This window comes from Netta rufina (assembly GCF_964035555.1).
Source record: "Netta rufina genome assembly, chromosome: 3".
Taxonomy (NCBI): Eukaryota; Metazoa; Chordata; class Aves; order Anseriformes; family Anatidae; genus Netta; species Netta rufina.
In genome coordinates, this window is record NC_140125.1 from 31,674,898 (window position 1) to 31,695,046 (window position 20,149).

Genomic DNA, 20,149 nt, shown 5'->3' on the forward strand with positions numbered 1-20,149 from the left:
ACGTAGTTTAATAATAATTTAGCTAAAGATTGAGACATTTGGGACAGCAGTCATTTCAGTTTGGTGTGTCCCCCTAGTTGAGCCCTTCTCCTGCCCCTCCAATGCTTTGCTCTAACCCGGCGCAGCTCCTGCACTGCACTAATTCCCATCTCGGCAAGCCCTGGGGACAGGCTGGATCCCTGTGTACAGTTCTGGGCTGTGGAAGGGCTGTGGCAACGTCGAGTTCGTGCCGCAGTGCTGTGTCTGTGGGCCTGCAGGGGCACAGGGGTGCGCGTGGTGGCAGCGGGCACAGGAACAAAACCCTCGCTGTGGGGCGGCCGCTCCCGGGCCCACCCTGCCCCCAGCCTACAGCTCCCGTCAGGCCCTGCTGCGCTTCGCGCGGCGCCGCGCCGTTGTTTTGCGGCGCGAGGCATGCTGGGAGCTGTAGTCGCTGCGCGGCGCCATCCCCGCCTCCTATTGTGGCCCGGCCCGCGGCGCGCCGGCAAGGGCGGGGAGGGAGGAGGAGGAGGAGGAGGAGGAGGAGGGGGCGGTCGTCGGGGCGTCGCCGCCGCCATGGCCGGTTGTTGTCAGTCGCTGGCAGCGGGGCATGGCGACGGCGGTGAATGAATTCCCCGGGCGGCCGAGGGAAGAAGAAGGGCTCAGCCGGCTGCGGCTCCGCGGCCTCCCCCTCCCCGCCGCCCGGGCCGGCTCCCCCCGTGGCGGGGGCGGCGGCTGCAGCAGCGGCGGCGGCGGCGGCGTCCCCACGGTCCCCCCGGTGCCCCCGGTCGCCGTCGGCGCAGAAGCGGAGCCTGTACTTCTTCTCCTACCCGCTCGTCGCCGCCTTCGCCCTGCTGCGCTTCGTGGCCTGCCAGCTGGGGCTGCTCCTCGCCTGGCTCTGCGAGCGCCTCTCCCGCGGCGCCCTCATGGCCGCCAAGGGCGGCGGGGCCGAGCCCGGCGGGGCCGAGCCCGGCGGGGCGGCCGAGAGGGTGCGGGCCTGCCACAAGCGGGCCTTCGAGTGCATCTCCCTGGCGCTGCGCATCGACGAGGACGAGAGAGGTGAGGCGGGGCTCGGTGCTCAGCGGCGGGCCTCGGAGTGCGCTCCCGGCCCGGCTTCGGGGAGGAGGGAGGAGGTTGGAGCAGTGCGAGGGGCCTTCGGGAGAAAGGGCCTGCTGGAGGGGCCATAAAACCGAGTGTGCGTGTCTGGCTGTGCCTCCACAGCTTGGGAGTGGCGGTGGAAATCTCTGGGGAGGGGGGAAAAAAAAAAAAAAAGAGCGTCATGGGCATCATGGTTAGCTGCCAAGGGATGCGCGGCCCCGGGGGTGGCCGTGGCTGCTCAGTGCCAGGTAGCCAAGCGTCCAGCTGGTAGGTACAAGCCACGGCAGGTAGCTCGGTGGTTCTAAGGGTAAACCTTCAGATCCTGAGCCTTGTCAGTGATTTGCTTCATGGATACTTTGTCACGTATGAATTAGTTGCACGGGTCATGGATTTGAAAGAGAAAAAACCTCTGCTGCTAGCACAACCAGTTGCAAAGCTGTTTTAACCCTGCAAACGCAATAGCCATCTCATGGAGAAAGGAGCTCACTTTGTTTTAATGCATAGCCTTGTTATTTGCCTATCTGTTTTTATTGGCTGTACCACTGGAATATGTGGCATAGTTTTTAATTTATTTGTTAATTAAATAGATTTTCATTAATTCCAACAGAAAATAATATGCCAGGTATAGTATATGAACATTGGGATTTCTGGACTGCTTAATACCCTGTCAGTTACGTGGAGTTGTTGCTGTTCTGGAGGCTGTGCATACTTCAGTAGTTATCATATCAGTTCTGATAACTTATACTCCTAAATTATTGTTGAGTTGTTTTGTTTTTGTTTTTTTTTTGCTTTGGTATTTTCAAAATCAAGCTTAATACTTCATTTTTCTCTGGGCAACCACACTGAGGCAGCAGCAACTGTGGTGAGTTTTATGGAAACCCCAGCGAGCAGTTGAGCACCCGCAGAGCTGCTCACGTATTCCCTTCAGCAGGGTCAGAGGAGAGCAGAAGAGAGAAAACCTGTGGGCTGGCGTGAAGGCAGTTCCATGAGTGAAGGAAAGGGGAGGAGGGAACAAGTGATGGAAAGGCAATTGCTCACCACGTATTTGCACACAGAGCAATGCCTAGCCAGTTTCTGAGCAATGAAGGTCAGCCCCCTACACGTACACCAGCCCTGTTCTTCCCCTACCTGAGTCTTTATTTCTGAGCGTGGCATTATATGACACGGAATATCCCCGTGGCCAGTTTGGGTCGGTTATTCTGCTGCTGCACTCCCAAGGGAGTAGAGTGAGAAGAAGAAATCCTTGAGGCTGTGCAAGTAGCATTCAGCAACAGCCAAAACATTGGAGCGCTGCCAGCGCTGGTGTAGTCACAAATCCAAAACAAAGCTGTGGACAGGCAGCTATGAAGAAAACTAACTCCTTCCTGGCACATCAGAGACTCGTTTCATGTCTTCATCAGTGAGAGCTGGCAAATGGTTCCGTTTGGACCCAGAGCACGGCCCTTGCAAGCAGCTCGGCTGGCTGTCTCGCTTTCAAAACTCCAGCTAGAAGGGGGAAGCGGGATTTTATTGATGTGCTGGGCACATTTGCAGCTGCTCTTCAGAATAGCAGAGCAATTCAAGCAATAGCAAAGGTGGCTGGAATCGCCTCCAGTTTGATTTCTGATGGCTTTCAGCAGCACTGAATTTACACTGCAGTTGCAACTGCTTCTGTAGGTGACAGGGGAAACTTAAAAAAGGCTGCAGAGGAGATCAAAGTCACAGCTTTTGCTATCTCATTTCAGTAGTGCTCTTTAGCAGTCAGGATATGTGATACTGGTGGGGAGAGGGCAAAAATAAAGCGATTCCCAAGGTGTGTGATGTACGCAGCTCTAGGGAGGCACTGCTCCTGTGGTTTCTGTTGTTAAAAGAGCAAAGTAAGGAATTGCCTCCCCATGGTAACTTGCCAAATGTTGCTAAAAGATTTTTGCATCTGCAGAGGAGGAAGAGAAAAACCTTAAGAGGCTTCTGGAAATGTATTTAAATAATTTCCTGGCGCTGCAGTTTCATAGAAAATAGGTTTGGGAGTGAAGTTATGAAATGGTTTGAATGCAGAAGCAACACAATCTTTGGTACCTGGTATTCAGGAATATTTTTGTTATCTTTTCTGAAACAGGGGTAACCAAGATTTCATTCTGGGTTTATTTTTTTAATTTTTTTTTTCCTAGTACTGGTAGCTTGTTAATGCTAGTCAGGTTTAAGTTGTGGTACCTCGTGCTATATTCCTTTGTGGAAAAGCACGCTCCGTTATGACATTGCTACCTTAAGAGTGCATGCTTCAGCGTGCAGTGAAATATATCCTGAATAGAGAGTATTTATAGAAAGGGAGGGATGGGAAGTAGATGTGAGTATCTTTGCGATAGGGCACTTGATCTCAGGGTGCCAGGTGGTGCGGGTTCGGTGTGGGCGTGCTCGTTGCTGCATGTGCTGTAATTTTCCTTTTGGACGCCGTTGGTACACCAGCGTGCTCCCAGTGCTATGTGCATTTTATTTCACGGAGAAGCTGACGTTCACCTGCAATACAGCAGTTTCGTGATAGGATGAACAAAGACATATTGCTGTGGCAAATGAGCTGCTGTACAAAATTAACCAGAGGAAAGGTATCTCCTTTCACTTGGGGAGTATCTCAGGCTCATTGGTTTCCTTCCTGAATTTCCATGCTTCCAGTGTTACTGTGTTGATGAATATCATTGGAAGATTAAAAGGCATGGCTAGGTTTGATGTTCCAGAAAGAAAAATAATGTTAACTTTACCATTTCTATTGTGAATATGTGTAGGATACCTTTTTTTGCCTTATTTTATTTTAATTTTTCTATGTATATTTTTTTTTAGGCGAGATGATCTCTTTAAGGTAGACGGAGAAGGATTCCTAAATCAGGCAAAAGTGATTTGAGGCTGGTGTAATACCTGTTTATAATAGAAAAGCTTATTTGAAACTACATAGCTACAAAGTTGACAGTGTCCCTTTAAATGTTTCTTTAAATCATAGAATTTTGTTCCAATATATCTTCCTTCATGTTACTTGTTTTACACAATTATATGGAACCATTCCTGAGCTTCAGTTCGCTACGCAAAATAATGGGTTCACTTCCTTTTTAAGCAGGACAAAAGGAACAAGCTGTTGAATGGTATAAGAAGGGAATTGAAGAACTGGAAAAAGGAATAGCTGTCTTAGTTGTTGGTCAAGGTAAGCCAGTTTTGGGTTTTGTGGGAAAGATTTGCCTTATTGATTAATTCTGGTTTATGGCTTCCTCAAAGCGAGAAACCGATACTGCTAAATACGGAAGGTGCTAGGAACAGCCTGCTCTATGAATTTATATGGGTGTATTTCTTGTTTCAGCTGTAGGTGAACACTGGTCCGTTTCTCTGTGCTACCTTAACATTCTGGTCTGCAATGCATGGGACTCCTGCTCCAAATATTCTTGGGTTGTACAAAGTCATAAGCAGTTCATGAAAATAAGTCTTAAGTAAAATACCTTCTTTCTGAATATTTTGGCATTCCCATTAAGAGTCAGGTTTTGGTTTTCCAAAGCTGACAGAAGTGGTTTAGTTCATGTCTTCATTTACTGTCATTTGGAATGGCCTGATGTTGTATTTCTAGATAGCTTATGCCAAAATATCAGAATGCTTCCAACACAGGAAGAAAGTCTATGTGTATGGAAACATTTTAAGCTGTAGTCTAGAAGGGAATATGCACAATGGAGAAGTAGCTGTAGCGAAGGACTCAGTAGGAACCTCTGTCCTCAAAATAAGTGTGTGTGTGTGTCTGTGTGTATATACATATGTACATATATATACATATAAACATATGTGTATATATATGTATATATTAAAAAGAAAGCAAAACAAAATGTAAGATTGCTTTGCCAGACTGCTGTTTTGTTTCTCAGGTATATTTAGAAATGTTTGTGAACAGTATATGCTGACATTTTTCTTATTGAACAGCACCAGTGGCATTTGATATAACCTAAATTGCAGAATTGGGAGGAGGAAAAAAAAAAAGCTTGACTTGAACAGACCACTTTTAAAGTGGTGATATCACTGCCTGTAATTCTATGCCTTTTGAACTGTAAAGGGACACGGTCAACTGAATTTAAGTCTCTTAGTTTTGTCAAAATGAATGATTTTGAATTATACTTGCCTCTCAGTCACTTTTCAAGCTTTTTGAAAATGTAATTTATATGACCGCTGTTTAGAAAAATGTAGTGAAAAGGAGCATATATTAGGTCAGCATGAAGTGTCAGAGAACAGGTTCCCACCTCTCTACAAGCGGTATTGTAAAAGAGGCGGTGACAACTAACTTGAAAACTTTATTTAATCAAACTAAATTTGGTTAAATAAAAAGCTTCATTAGTTTTGCAGTGACACTTAGTGGAGGGGTTAGCTAAGGGGTGGGAGGGAGAAGAGGGTTGTCTGGATGTCAGTTTTGTAGCTCTTTAAGAGGTTAATTTGCCAAATTGTGTTTTAACATTGATTTTTCTTTGTAAGGTGATCAGTGTGAACGAGCTCGACGTCTGCAATCTAAAATGATGACAAATTTGGCAATGGCCAAGGATCGCTTGCAGCTTTTAGGTACCAGTTACAATTCATGACTTTGGAAAGTTTTTCATTACTTGCACAAGTTGATGTAATGCGTTCTTCTAAACTATGACTTGTGATTTTTAAAGTGAAGAAGTCTTTCTCTGTGTAGGCTCTCTTAAGTTTGGTTTTTAGCTGAGTATAAGTAATATTTGTCAATGCTGTTGAGTTCTGAAATTTCCTTAGAAAATAGGTGTAAAGGTAACTGAAGTCTTTTTAACACAGCATGCTTGACTTGTAAACTGGACAAGTGTTATAGATGTTGGAGTTAGTTTAGGATTTCTGTGTCAGAACTGTAGTAGAACTTGTGATATATTGCTGATCATGAGTGAGAAGTGCACCTTCTGCAAGTGTAACGTCTTATTCCTCTTAGTTCTGCTGTCACATTTACAAAAAAAAATATCCTGATTATTCATATGTACTTACATATATACTTAAATAATAATTCTTCTGCATTATGTAGACCATAAAGTTGTGAAATCGTAATTCTTGTAATCTTTTTTCTGGTAGTGTTCTGTTTAATACCTAGCAGGTAAGATTACTTCTTTTCAGAAGCATAATGTTGCATAGTTTGGGCTTTCCTGAATTTAAGTGGTGTATATAAGCTCTTAATGGAGAGAGTAAAGCAGGCAGTCTTGGCAGTGACATCTTACAGTGCATGATAAACAGAGAAAAGCCCTCCCTTCAACTCACAAATCCACAGCTTTGTGTGCTGTAATCCTCTACCTTGAGAGTTTTGAAGATGCTTCCAGTTCAGTAAGTAGAGTGGAAATAAGGATATATATTGTTCTGTTAGGGTAGAACTAACAAAAATACTGTTTAACTTGCACGTTTGTAGCTTTATTCTTGCACTGTGGTCTTCTCAGTTCTACTAACGCCCTCTCCTAGCAGCATGTAGAGCTGGCAGGAAAACTTACCTTTTTTCTGTGGTTATACTTTGTGAGTGGTGATTGTCGTGGTTGTCATCACATCTCTGCCAAAGTGAATTCTTCTGGTTTCTGTTGAGTTCCTGGTGTCCTCAGCTCTTTTTGTCAAGATATGTAGGGAAGGTGGAATAAAGGAGGCATGTCTGTAGAACCCTAGTATGTGCAGAAAAGATATCTCACCTACAAACTGCTATTTTGCTCGTTAGGGTTGGGGCTGACTACCAGAGGTAACAGAAACTAAGCAACAAAAAAGTGAAAACGATTGCATGCTAGCAGTATTCAATAAGGCAGGGCTTGTTGCTGACATCCTAATGGCAAGAAACTGTGATTCCTTTAATTCACTGTTCTCTGAACCTTGAAGTAGTAATGTGTCAAATTTTGTGGGTAGTGCTTCATCCTTGCTTGAGTGCCGGCAGTAGCACTTACGAAGTAGAGTTGCGCACTTGCTGTGTTCTGATTGAGAGGATAAAATGGGTCAACTTTGCAGATGAACCTGAAGTCAGTTGAGGTCAAGCTGGTATCCTCATCTTTACCACCATAAAGTCTGATCACATGGTATTTGTATTCTTCATTCAGTGTGCAAGTTGAAAGGTAAGCAGGTAAACTAGTGTTTATTGCATAAGTTGCTGTCCGATATGATTTTCTATTTTATTTACTTTGACATTATTTGAGGCTTAGTACTTTGTTCAGCTTAGGCTCTTGTTCAGTTTGCACAAAGAATCTGCCTCAAGCAAATACATGGGAGCGAACCTTGGATAGGAAGGAGCAAGTGAAATCATCTGCCCTGTATGAAGGAAAAAGATGTTGTTTGGGGAGATTTGCCAATTAATTTAAATCCCTACAGGCTTGATTTATTTGAGTAATACGTGCTTGATTTTACAAGTCATTTTACGTGGAATTTGTGGAAATTTAAGGTGATCTAGAGTTGAATTGCATGTATAGGTCTAAACATAGCTCTGAGCTTGCTACTTAGGGTAACAAATTATCTGGAAGCTTTCCAGTGGTGCCTAGAGATGCCTGTGTAATGGGGCTAAACCTGAGGCTTGTGAGGCTCTTAATTCTGAAGATCAAGAAATAAACTTTTTTTCTCTTGTTATGGGGATTTTCCTTGTTTCTTAAGGGAGAATGAAATAAGTCTTTTATTGCATTAGCTAGAAGGATCAGACATGTTTAAAGTAGACAATCATGTCAAATATCCTGTTTGATAGACAAAGATGTGATTGCAGATTGCTTAAAATTTGACTAAGTCATCAAGCTCAGTGACATTGGTAATATGTATAAAATGAAAATTAAGTTGTATGGATTATAACTGTCACTGAAAAGCACTCGTTGTTCTGTCTTTCGAAGTGCGTTGTAAGCTTAACTTACATGACACTGCTGATAGTAGTGGTGGTCTTGGCTTTCCTATTTTGATCCCTATTTTATCTTGTTGTAAATTACTGTCTGGTGTTCTGTTCGCTGAAGCTGAAGGTACTCCAGGAAGGCTTCAGTGGACCTCAGGGTGACTCAGGCACTCTGGCAGTTCAGTGGCAGTGGTGAGTTCTGCTGCCTGTGGGGGGCTTCCAAATGCTACCACACTGAATTGGTGGGGGCCCTGGTTTTTGAGAGAGACTCAGTGCACAGTGTTTTAAGGGATGCTAGCTGTGCAGTAATTAAGATGAATAGATAAATCCTGCTCTGATAGCCTTCATAGATCTGATTGCTCCTGGATGGCTGGTCACCCATGTTAGAATCGTTTTCTGTTTTCCATTGTCAATACAAAAACTCAGTGTTTTTTTCTTCATAAAGATAGACAATCACAATGTCCAGCGCAACACCACTCAAGTTTAAAGCTGTGTGTGTTTTGCACCATCTGTGTTCTTCAATTTCAGAGAGATTTTCTGTGAGGGGACAGATTTTTGTCAGCACAAGTACATTTCGGTGTACTACGTGTAGCTTCAGGTGCTCTGCTTGAAAGATCTGTGTGGCACATAGCTCCAGTATCTTCCACCAATATCCTATTTGGTAATAATTCTGCCCAGGTACAGACGTGCGCTTTAGTGGACGCCTCTGGGGGCTCTTCCAGCTTCTTGGAGGTGCTGTTTTTGTTTTGGGCTTGTGTTACATGATGATTTCTCTTACTAGAAATCAGTTACCTTGAACTCATTGCTAAACGTAATGTTGCATGAATAAGATTACAGCTGCAGTGGTGCTTATTTGCTAGGATTATGCCAATGTTGTATCATTAAGGAGAAATAATGAGATTCTGTAAATGATTGTTATACTTTTTTTTCCTAATGCCTAGAGACATAGGAAAAAAGCATTAAAATGGAAGGTGATAGTATCCTATTAATCCCCTGGAATAATATTTAATAGCTTTATTTATTCCGGAGGGCTCTGCAGCTACACTGCCTCTTAAGAAAAGTGATATAATTGCATGATGTCATTTTACGTGCAATAACAAAACTGCATACTAATATGTAATGTGATGGGAGGACACTGTGAATTGAAAGAGGGCAACTTTTGGATTACTTTGTTGCAGTTTTGGAGTTCCTAAATCTGTGCAACTGTTTTGGATGTAGCAATTGATAAGTGCAGTAAAACCCCAGTCTCAGATTGCATTGCAAATTGCATTGCAAATCTCAATTTGCATTGAAGCAAGTGGGATCTCCTGAATTCCTGCCCAAGCTAATTGATCTTGTTATGTTCACTCACTAGAGCTTTCTTCATACAGTTGAGAAAATAAACCCTGGGTGCCTGTACTACTCTGAAGTTTGGGTTTTCATACTTGCCTGTGGTTGCTAACCTTTCACTCTAAACTACCTGTCATTCATTTTGGATGTTATTAGTTGGATGTTATCTTTTAAACAACTGGATATGAAGGTACTTCCTGGGAAAGCTGCAGTGTGAGTGATCTGCAAACAGGCAAAAGAAGGAAGGAATCAAACAGTCTGGGAAGAGAACTGTGCTAGATGAAGAAGCGGATTTAAGGAAGTGGTTTTGCTTACTGGTTCTATGCTTGACAAGCTCTGAACGGCAGTCCTCCCTCCAGTCAGGGCTTTTACATTCTTGGGTGTGAACTTTCTCAGTAGAATTCAGCTTCTTCTGCAGAAGTTCTTTGTTGCCAGAGGACCTCCCTCCTCTACTTGGCCATCTGTTTTCCTGCTCCTTGCTGACCAAGTATGCCTTGCAACCTTACCGCTGGTATTTTGCTTTTACAAAAAGGGGTGGGGTGGGTGCAAAATAAAGGCAGACGATCTTGTAATGGAGCTCAAAAGCAAGGTCTAGGGTGGTTTTCTTTTTTTTTCCCCAACTGCAGTGGTACAAGCAGGACTGGTGAGCTACACAGAACAAATAGACCTGAGACTTAACTCTTGTTTCAGTGGGGTTTGCAGCCTTGTACCTCTTTGATTTATGCTTTGGCTAGTTTATCATGAGTTCAAGTTCATTTCTTTTTCCTTAATCTTTAGTCTTTTAAATCTTGTATTCAGATGTTTCTGAAGTTAATCCTCTTAGAGAGCACAGCTTGCGTGACAATTTTATTGACTTCCTTTTTCAATTATATTTCTAAATAGAAATCTTTAAAGACATCTTTATCGTGTCTTCATGGTGTTTTTATTGAATAAATGAGGTTTCTGTAAAACGTAGATTGGCTATTACTACTTCAGTGAAACATTTAATATGTAGAAAAGTGACAACTGCAAGGAGTCTTCAAAAGTAAGACTGTGGGGAGGACTTTGAGAAACGGGTTATCAACACAAATCTTAGTAAATGAAATTTCAATGAATCCTGATCATAGCTTGTGGCAAGTAACTACAGTCACTAAACTGGAAAGATTGTTTTAATGAACTTCACCATAAATGACTACTTTTTAAGCAGTTTTCGTTCATGTACATACTGACAGAATTTTCTTTCAACATTGCTGAACATGTAGAATAGATAGAAATAGTCCTTTTATCTTTAACCCTATGTTGAGCGTAACAAAGCCGAAGCTGACATTTGTGTGTTTGGCATACATAAGTTTTCTTGGTTCATTTTTGGTTTTTGTTTGTTTATTTTGTCCTTTTTCCTCCCTTCCCCTCTGTCTGTTATGTAGAGAAGCTGCAGGCAGATTTGCAAATTTCCAAGCCGCAAATGGAGGTCTATAATGACAGTACTAACCTGGCATGCCGCAATGGACATCTCCAGTCAGGTGGGTTTGGTTTTTACCAGCACCTAACAATTAAGGGGATGTTGTTCAGTTTCTGGTATACTACAAGGAAAAATATGCTATGCTGTGTGTTGGCCCCTCAAACTTAAAAAAAAAAAAAAAATATATATATAAAATAAAAATTCATGTTTCTGTTTTTGTAAAGGCTTTACATTAAATACATCCCATCCTTTCTATGGCTTTGACAACACTGTTTTATTTTGTAGTATGAAGTTCTGTTGTAAAGTAACTATCCTTGTTTCCTATTCATTAAATCAAATATTAGAATCCAAAACTACTTACAAAGACCACATCTTAGAAAATTATTTCTCATGTTATTTACTTAAAGGAATTAAACCTGTTTTAGAACGTGTCAAAAATCAATGTAGGATATATAGGCTATTTAGTGTGCCTACATAAGCAGCTCTTCCTTTATGATATTGTGAGAGTGAATGTGCATTTGCGTTAAGTTTCCTTACATTTCAGGGATTTTTAAGCTGGCAAAGTGATACACAGTTAAAAACAAAGGGGAAAAATGCTTGTGCTAGAAGGATGTTTTTATCCTTTCCTGGAAGTAAATCTCTGTTTGTCTGTGTACAAGGAGTGAAGTTACTGTGATGTTTGTGAATAGTTTTCAAGGAATGTTTTAAGCCAGCAGTAAGCTATTATCAGTTGAGATGATGGATGTGATAATTTGTACAGTAGACCATAACATAGCGAAATTAAGTACAATAGTGAGCCAAGAAGCAACAGAATTCACAAAGCTTGTCTATTGAGTGAAGAGTAGTATTCAGGTTTTCAAGTAATTAAACTTGAAGCTTAGTGTAAACTGTATGCTTTTTTTTTATTATTATTTTCAGCACCATTCCTAGTTCTGAAGTTGTCTTAGTGTTTGTTTTATTCTTTCTGATGTATGAGGATTTAAACTAGTGGAACTATGAATGCAGTGATTTAAAGGTGCTTAACAAAACACAGTACTTTTGTCGAAACAGCATTTGTAGAAAAGATGTAGCAAAAGTGGTTCTTTGTTGTAAGTTTCTATGTAGACCCTACATAGATCAAATCTGAGAAAACTTTAGTTTAAACGATCTGATAAAACCACTTTACTTTTACCAGGCTGGCTAAAGATTGAATGAGCAAATACATGCATACACACAAACGTTGATAACGTGCTCCATCTGATTCAATGTGAACGGCTTTTCTTAAAACCCATTCCTTCTGATTTTTTTGTACGTTTTCTCAACATAATCTCAGAACAGGATGCTGCAGAAGAAGTTCAGCCTGAACCTTCTTTCCTGTTAAAACTGTTACTTGAGTTACTTCCATTTGTCAGTAAAAAAAAAAAAAAAAAAAAAGTATTAGTATCTACTGGAGATGAAGAAACACTCTGCCTGCTGCTAGTTTCGGAAAAGCTAAAGGCTGTGTCAGATGGGTGCTGCAGAGTCCCTCTCTCGGGAGTGTAGGCTAACTGGGAATCCTTCATATACTCAGCTCAGTGGGAACTGAGAGGAGGCAGAATGAGTGATTAATTTCAGCAAGACGTCCAGAGGCTTGTTCCATTTCCATTTGCCATTTACCTTGCAAAAGCTAAATTTTGGTTTCATAACATGTGGAAGTCCAGATGTTTACCCAAAGTACTGAACTTTTGCTGCAGCTTTTAGATCCCTGCTAGGGCCGGAAAAGACAGCCTATTAATTGTCCTGTGAATTCTTTTTAAGAGGTTCTTGATGCATTCTCTCTCTCTCTCTTAGTCTTGTTTATGTCGGTGCTGTGCTTACTTCTTGAAGTATTAGTTCTGCTTCAGTCCGTTAATTGTTTTGCCATTGTGCTTCCTTAATGCATCTTGTATTAAGGATGGTGTTTTTCACACTGACAGCTGCACTTATTTAAAAGAATGCAAAATACACAATAAATCCTTAGAAAAAACATAACAAATAAACCAGCTGGTCACTTGGGATTGGATTACTGAGAAAGCAGAGGTACTAAGACAGAAGAGTCAGGTATAAGGTTCATTTTTCTGTCTCTGTGAAGTATTACCTGTGCTATTGCCTAATAAAGCTGGGGTTTTGATAAGTCTAGCATTTCAGGAGGTATGACGTACAGTCATTTGGTTTTAATGTCAAGAAGGGGCCTTTTTGCAGAAGGACTGAAACATAAGAAATGTTTTCCTTCATTTGCTCTTAAAGCTGGGACTCCTTACAGCATCTTTTTGCAACTTAATTCTGCCTGGTATTATATTTTTACTTCTATAGTGCACAGTTCTTACATTTCCAGAGTGTTACTGATTTGAGATTCATGCTTCTTTCAAGATACTATTTCTATCAGCCTTCTAGATAAACATACTTGATTCTAGCAAATGTGACTAACTATCCCTGTCGTCTTCATTCACCGCTTTCTAACTGAACTGAACACTTGGAAATTCTTCTTGAAAATGTGTGTTATGGGAGTTCTGTAAAACTACGTTATAGCCGTATCACCTGCCCTTCAGCTGCAGGAGACTATACAGGAACTTGTCTTAGGAGTGTTAGCAAGTAGCCTCAACCCAAAGCTTTATCTTGGAATAAGTATTTTTTTAATATCCATCAGTCTTGAATCAGATGTAAAACTAGCTGTCTTGAATCAGACGTAAAACAATTTAGCTGGATCTCTTTCTTCAGACATGCTTGTTTTCCTTTGTGTTGTGTGTGTTTGTTTTTAGTGTTGTTGTTTTTAAGTGAGGTGCAGAAGATTATACCAATCTTGCCAAAGGCAATACAAGATTGTTAGTGTTGGAGTAATTCCAGTATACCATTTTACATTTCACCCATAAATCTCAGCATGATATGCAGTCAGCAAAGGTGTGATATTTCTCTTTATGATGAAGTTAGTTTGGCACAAATAACTAGTGTTTATTTTAGTTTTCACTTGGTAAGATTTGCTAGTATCTCCCTAATGGTGTGCATATATTGGCAACATTTTTTGAGTTGTTGCAAAAATTCAGCAATTAATACTTAGTTTTTTTTTTTTTAAGGAGTTTCCCAAAACAGGAAAACAAATAGCAATAAAATTGGTTTTAACACCATAACTTGGTAGTAGATGTTTGGCTGACATGGCTCTGCCAACTGAGAAAGGAAGACAACTGTATGAGTGTAGTTACTGTATGTAACTACACTGAGTGGTGTAGTTACACTACCATTCAAAATATGGAACAGGTTCTTGTTAGCTGCTGAAGTTCTATGTTTTTTTATTACTTGAATACTTGAAAAATCTGAATGCTATCTTAGAAGAAATTATTATTTTGGGTGATATTGTAAATGTCAATCCTGTATAATATTGGCTTGGAATTGCTGCATGAATTTTGCTATGCAGTATTTGCAGAAAACATGTAGCTATACTTCTTAATTTTATATATACGTACATTTCTAGTCCAGTCTGTTTTTTTTTTTTTCCAACTTGGGGTCCACAGACCACAAAGGAAACTTTCTTAGTCACTCTGTATGTTATCAATAGCCATATGCAGGGAATTCCTGAGGAATATTCCCTGATGATTTTCAAGGTATCACAACTAAAGGCTGGAAACTGTTCTGCAGTGTTGGAATTGCTGCTGCTCATTTTTATGCTAACTTTTTGTTTTTGATGTTTAAGGACTTGAAAAACAGCAGAAACTTCTTCATTTAGACAGGTGTTAATAGGTTTTAGATACATAAAAGAAAATATAACTGGATTGCTTTTAGAAATGCGGAGCATACTGTTATCTTGATTAAATAAGCTAGAGCTGCATGCTTCACAGAATCACAGAAATGTACGGGTTGGAAGGGACCTCAAGAGATCATTGGGTTTCCCTGATTATTTCTTTGTTTCCAGGGGTGTAGTATAACCAACCTTCTGTTAAAGTTGTTCAAATATATCCTTGGTTTGTCTTTAAAAACAGTTAAATATAGTAAATGAATTTTAATGTTTCTTTCTGTAAGGGAGCTTGGAATTAGGCATGTACGTCTGCAGCTTATCACAATTTAACCAGCAGAAAACCTCACCAAAAATTATGCTCTTTGCTTGTTTGTGACTTCTGATGTGTATATATATTTGGATGGAGGATTAAGATTGCAGGGCTGTTTTCAGGATCAGAGAGTGATTTCTGTATGATCTAGTGGCGTTTGCCAGAAGTCTTAAAGTAAATTACTCTGTCCAGTCAAGAATGGGAGAGTAAAAGTAAAATGTTCAATCTCTGATTACTCTCCCTTGTAAAGCAATAGTTTTACTATTTACAAAAACAATAGAATTGTTTAATGATTTAAATACACTTGAAATACAATGCTCTCTTTTTGTGATCTCTAGGGCCTTCTTTACAATTTTATATGAAATAGTGAAACGTGGTGAAAGGCTGCTAGAGATACTACAAAGGTTTTATGGCCTCTTGCAGCATATATTAGCTTTAAAAGTATGTAGCTGAAAAATAAGGAGAAGACATTTTATGTAATGAAGCTGTAGGGGCCATCAGTCTGACAACTGACATACATATATTATTAAACACCTCACACTTCATAAATCAGTAATCTTAGGTAGCCTTTCATTTTGAAAAAGTTTGATCATGCTTTTTTATTTACCCCTTCACTGAGTATTTGTTTATAAAGCAGAGAATGCCTATGGAGTCGAAACTAAACTCCTGTGTTCAAGTCCAGTTCTTCAGCATTTCTTTCTGTGTTCCCCTGTAGGATTGACCACAGAATATATGTGAGCTTAGTGGGTTTGATTCCTGCAGGTACAAGTAGAGAAAACAATCACTTATTTTTAAACCTTTCACACTTCCCTTTTTGGGAGAAAGAAATTATAATTTGCTTTGAAAATTTTGTTTACCCTTTTTTGTTCTTCCTGTGTTTCCAGCTTCCTGAATTACTCCTTATCTGTGCAATTTGTGTGATACTAAAAATGGCAATGTGTGCCTGTATTCTTCTTAATAGGTGGGGAAAGTTCTGGAAAAGGGTGATAATTGAGCAACATGTTAGGGTGAAGGAGTTAAGAGAGAAGTTATTTTAGCTTCTTGAAGCCTTCCCATGTTGACTTCACACCAGCTGTGCAAATGGAACCTTAAAAAAAAAAAGCCTTCTTTTGATTAAATTGGGCAAGTCAAAAGCAGCTGGGGTTTTTAACAGATTAATAAGCTGTGTTTTGAACTTGAGTTACTAAGCATGCCCAATTTGAAGAGCTTTTGACTTGGAAATTACTGTGCAGGAACAGCTAAGTGAATTTATCAGCTCCAAATCTGTGTGTGATTTGGTCAAGTAGCTGCTTCTTGGAAGAAGTAACATCAGACCTGTAAGATAATAGTTAAATGTATTCTTCAAGTTCCCCTGTGTTTTGTGTATTGATGCATCTGCATTATTGATGATAACCCCTGCAGAGTTTCTTTAACTCTCCAAAGGGGTAGATTTGTTACTGAGAGAAGGTTTTAGAAGATTGTTAGCCAAGTAATCCATCACATGGACAACTGCAGACTGTAAGGATTTGCTTGTGGTAATATATGACTTTGTTTAAAGAGGCTGAAAACATGGTAAAAACTAATTTGCCTTTTTATGGTAACTCTTTGAAGCATTTTTACTTGAATTTTTAAGCAACTGTCAAAGTGGTATGGCTTTCTACTTTAAAGTATTTTTCACTAAACTGCAATTTTGTAAACAAAAAATTCTTCATAGAGGTGTTAGTCACCTTAAAAATCAGTTTTTGGCCAGTTGTTTAACAAGACCAATTGAGTTTCAGATTTCTAAAATCATACTGAAGAAACTTGTACCTAAAGTCAGTCCTGAGCTTCCTTACCTCTGCCATATTTCTCAATCTAATCATGAGGTTTCTTAATCCCTTTTAAAGGATATAAAATAAGGCAGTGTTTACAGTTTTCACTGCAGACAACAGTACTGTACAGAGTCCAGTACTGTGCTCCCAGCACACAAAAAGACAATCAGATGGTGCACTCAAATCATGAACAATTCGCCTGACCAGGCTGTGTGCTTGCTTCTTACCTCTCGATGTTCTACACTTGCCAGTTCTGAGCGAATGGACCTTATTGCATCATGTATCCCAGGTGGAGAACATAGAAATCAGGCCACTTCATTTGCTCTAGACCAAAAATGGCCTTCGGTAGCTTGATCGCCTGTGGCCAGTACGTTAAATTACAGGTCCCCAGATGAAAGAATGAAAAACCTTCCTGCTCCATCACAGAGGTTGGAGCAAGTATAAGTATGAATGGAATGAGTGGTGATGTTTCAGTTCGGTGGTGTAAAATCTTAAAACTTTATTTGAAGTGTAGGAAGGGAAGCCGTCCATTCAAGTTTACTACTTGAGATTGCTGAAGTGAAACAAAATTGTAAGCAAAAGCTTTCAATAGTTGCTTCCAGGTATAGCTATTTTAATTTTCCCAACTTCAAGTTCCACAGTAAAACTTGTGTGCGTGGAAGGTGCTGGACAGTGTTAGCTAGTGCCTGAAGTAACTAGCCTGCTAACATCACTTAATGAACAAACAGTCTGAGTCTCAAACAGCTTGAAATTTGCTGTTTTATTATAGTGATTGTTTATAGAAATTCTGGGGAAGAAAAATCTTCTGGCTGGCATTTTAATGACTTCTGTCTTAAGAGAGAGATGCTATTCTTTCCTTGCTACACAACTTGGGTGTCCCTAGCTTTTGTAAGCTGGGTTTTGAGAGCTCCTTAAAAAAAATAATACAAAACTTTAGGATGAAGTTACAATTAATATATCCTTGAAAGTAAGAAACCTCTTCAAAAATTTGTATTATTCTGGTGTGATAGTGTACTATCTGTCAACAGCACTATCTTCAAGTTAGGATTGATGGTGAAGGTACAAATGCTAAAAAATGCTCTAATAACGTTTGGTTTTCTTTATAGAAAGTGGAGCAGTTCCAAAAAAGAAGGATCCCTTAACACACACAAGTAATTCCCTTCCACGTTCAAAAACTGTTGCAAAAACTGGATCCACAGGCCTTGCGGGTCACCACAGAACACCTAGCTACAGTGGGGTATCGACTGCTCCTGCGTCTAGACCAGCAGCAAACCCTACAACTTCAACTCACAAGGTATGGTGACAACAGATAGAGCGCTATATACTGGGGGAGCTGATGTAAAATCAAGAACAAACCCTGCATTTATTGCTTTTGTGGCAGCATTGCAGTGGTGTGATAGCAACAAGATTTTAAGGAAAAACAAATGACTAAAACCCTAAATTTTTGGACAAGCCTTTTGAAGTAGGCTGCACAGTGGATTTTAGAAATCGGGGGCATTGGGTGGCCAGGTGGGCAAGTGGAGTTGAGTTGTAATGACAGTAGAAGCGTTAATACTTTGTTCTGAAAATTGCATAGGAAGCTGAGGAAAACTGAGCTGGGATAAAAATAAATGTTACTCCCGGTTATGTAGAAGATGGAGGGAAGGGAGGCAGTAATCTCTTGGTCCAGAACTATAGATTTTTGCCCACATGTTCCTTCTCCAAAACATGCATGCCTAGGTTGTATTGCAACCATATAGAAAAGTAAATGTAATTTAAATTATGGTTGAAATACAAAAGTAAATTTTGTACTAGTAAGAGGAAAAAATGCTGTATTTCTTTTGCCCTATTTGTTTCCTTTTCCTCCTTATTTTTCCACCCTGTCCTACCCCTACAGTAAAGTAGAACAAAGAGTAGAATGTGCAGACAAGAACATCAATGTGGTTACATGTTACTGTTTCTATAACCTGATGGCTTTTAAGTGGCCTGCTGTCAAAGTACTGCAGCAGTAGAAATTCTCGTTTGTAGATATTTAGCATCTGAAACAATGTGCTTAAAAAGTATTAAGTTGTTTTTTATTTTTCTCCCCCCAAGGCTGTTCCTAAAAATAGCAGAACAAATAAGCCTTCTACTCCTACCCCAGCTGCTCGAAAAAAGAAAGACATGAAGATATTTAGAAATGTGGACAGTAATCTTGCCAATCTTATCCTGAATGAAATTGTTGATAGGTAAGTCTGAAGATCAGTAGTCTTTTTCAGAGCAGAAAACCGGTTTTTCATTCAACAAAATCGTGGTGCTCTTGAAATGGAAAAATTGCACTTCTTGTTTGTTTCTTTTTTTTTGGTTACCTTGTAAAATGAAAGAAAATTCACATATGAAATGCTTATTTTTTGAAATGCATAACAGTGTAAGATGTAGATTTCCTCAAAATAGTTCTTTATAAATCGTCAAATACATTAAATTAGTCAGCTGCAGCTGAAAAGAGTATCTCATTGTTAGCCTAATTAGTATTCCATTTCTTTGTTAGTGGGCCAGCTGTCAAATTTGATGATATCGCAGGACAGGAACTGGCTAAACAAGCCTTGCAAGAAATTGTTATCCTTCCTTCTCTTAGACCTGAGGTAAGCAGCTTGGTATTGTTATTGCTCTGACAATCAATGAAATTTGTTGTTTAACACACAAAGTGGTGATTCTGTTACACTATCTTTTCTGGTTATGGTCGTTATCTATAGTCAGTGTAGCAGAAAGTGACCGAGGAACAGCTTCAACACCCACCACTCAAAACAAACAAACAACAACAAGCAAAAACCACCTGAAAATTGGTGAGGCTGACTGTTCCAGATAACTATAGCTGTGTGTGTGGAAGTGTAGAGGACAAAGCTCAGAACTGGAAGAGTGAAACATGGGAGATTGCATAGGTGACTTACCTCATGGCATTATCAGATTTAGAAAATATTAATTTTTTATTGTGGTCAGTTCTCTGGATAATCTGAACAGCGTATTCACAGCAGGAAAGGATGCAAGGAAGTACAGCAGTGAACAAGTATATTGAAGTGTATAACATCTGAGGGTAGATTTGCTTTTTACTTGGCTGAGTGGAGATTAGTTATTTAGGTTTTTGATTAATCTATTGTAGGTGGTACCCGAATTACTTTGACTACTCGGATTGAGGTCTAGCCTATATTACATTGGAATTCTGAGCTTTTTTTGTGTGAAGTTAGTGGTTTCCTATAGTTGCTGCACTTGCTAGAAACTCTTGCAGAGACTGCATGCAGTGCTTTACTGCAGCGCTGATTATTCAAGTGAAATTGCCATTTGTTCTTTGTTTCTGGGGAGTCTTTTGTGACATTGGCTGGTGACTGGAGTTGCTCTCTGCTCTTCCTGTTCCATGTAATTCAGTTTCTGGATTTGAAGTGTGGTGAGGAAGAAACTTAAAGCTGGCGTTGCATCAGAGGAATACCAGACCCGTGGGAAAAAAAGCTTTGGCATTAAATATGCATGCTCAGGTGTTCTCACACAGAAGGCAAATGTCATTATACTGTCTCTGTTATTACAGTGCTCTAGTATGTAAAGTTGGTTGTTCAGTAATGCCAGTACAATGAGCTCTGGGTGGGAAGGACTTTGAAATGTGAGCCTTGGAATAGTTATGACTCTTTCAATAATAGTTGCTGTTTTCAGT

The 20,149-nt window shown here is 40.1% G+C and overlaps 1 protein-coding gene across 4 annotated transcripts in view; it reads left to right on the forward strand.

The window, feature by feature from the left end:
• The first annotated feature begins 543 nt into the window (after nt 1-543).
• SPAST (spastin) overlaps nt 544-20,149 on the forward strand; it is a 34,516-nt gene continuing 14,910 nt past the window's right edge. Inside the window, exons 1-7 of one of the 4 annotated variants that reach the window (XM_084284692.1) lie at nt 544-1,035; nt 4,154-4,240; nt 5,542-5,625; nt 10,633-10,728; nt 17,598-17,785; nt 18,565-18,698; nt 18,998-19,091. In XM_084284692.1, the coding sequence (XP_084140818.1) occupies nt 603-1,035; nt 4,154-4,240; nt 5,542-5,625; nt 10,633-10,728; nt 17,598-17,785; nt 18,565-18,698; nt 18,998-19,091 (1,116 nt within the window). In that variant the 5' untranslated portion in view covers nt 544-602. The remainder of the gene's footprint in view (nt 1,036-4,153; nt 4,241-5,541; nt 5,626-10,632; nt 10,729-17,597; nt 17,786-18,564; nt 18,699-18,997; nt 19,092-20,149) is intronic. The other 3 variants (XM_084284693.1, XM_084284694.1, XM_084284695.1) reach the window with 3 other exon arrangements.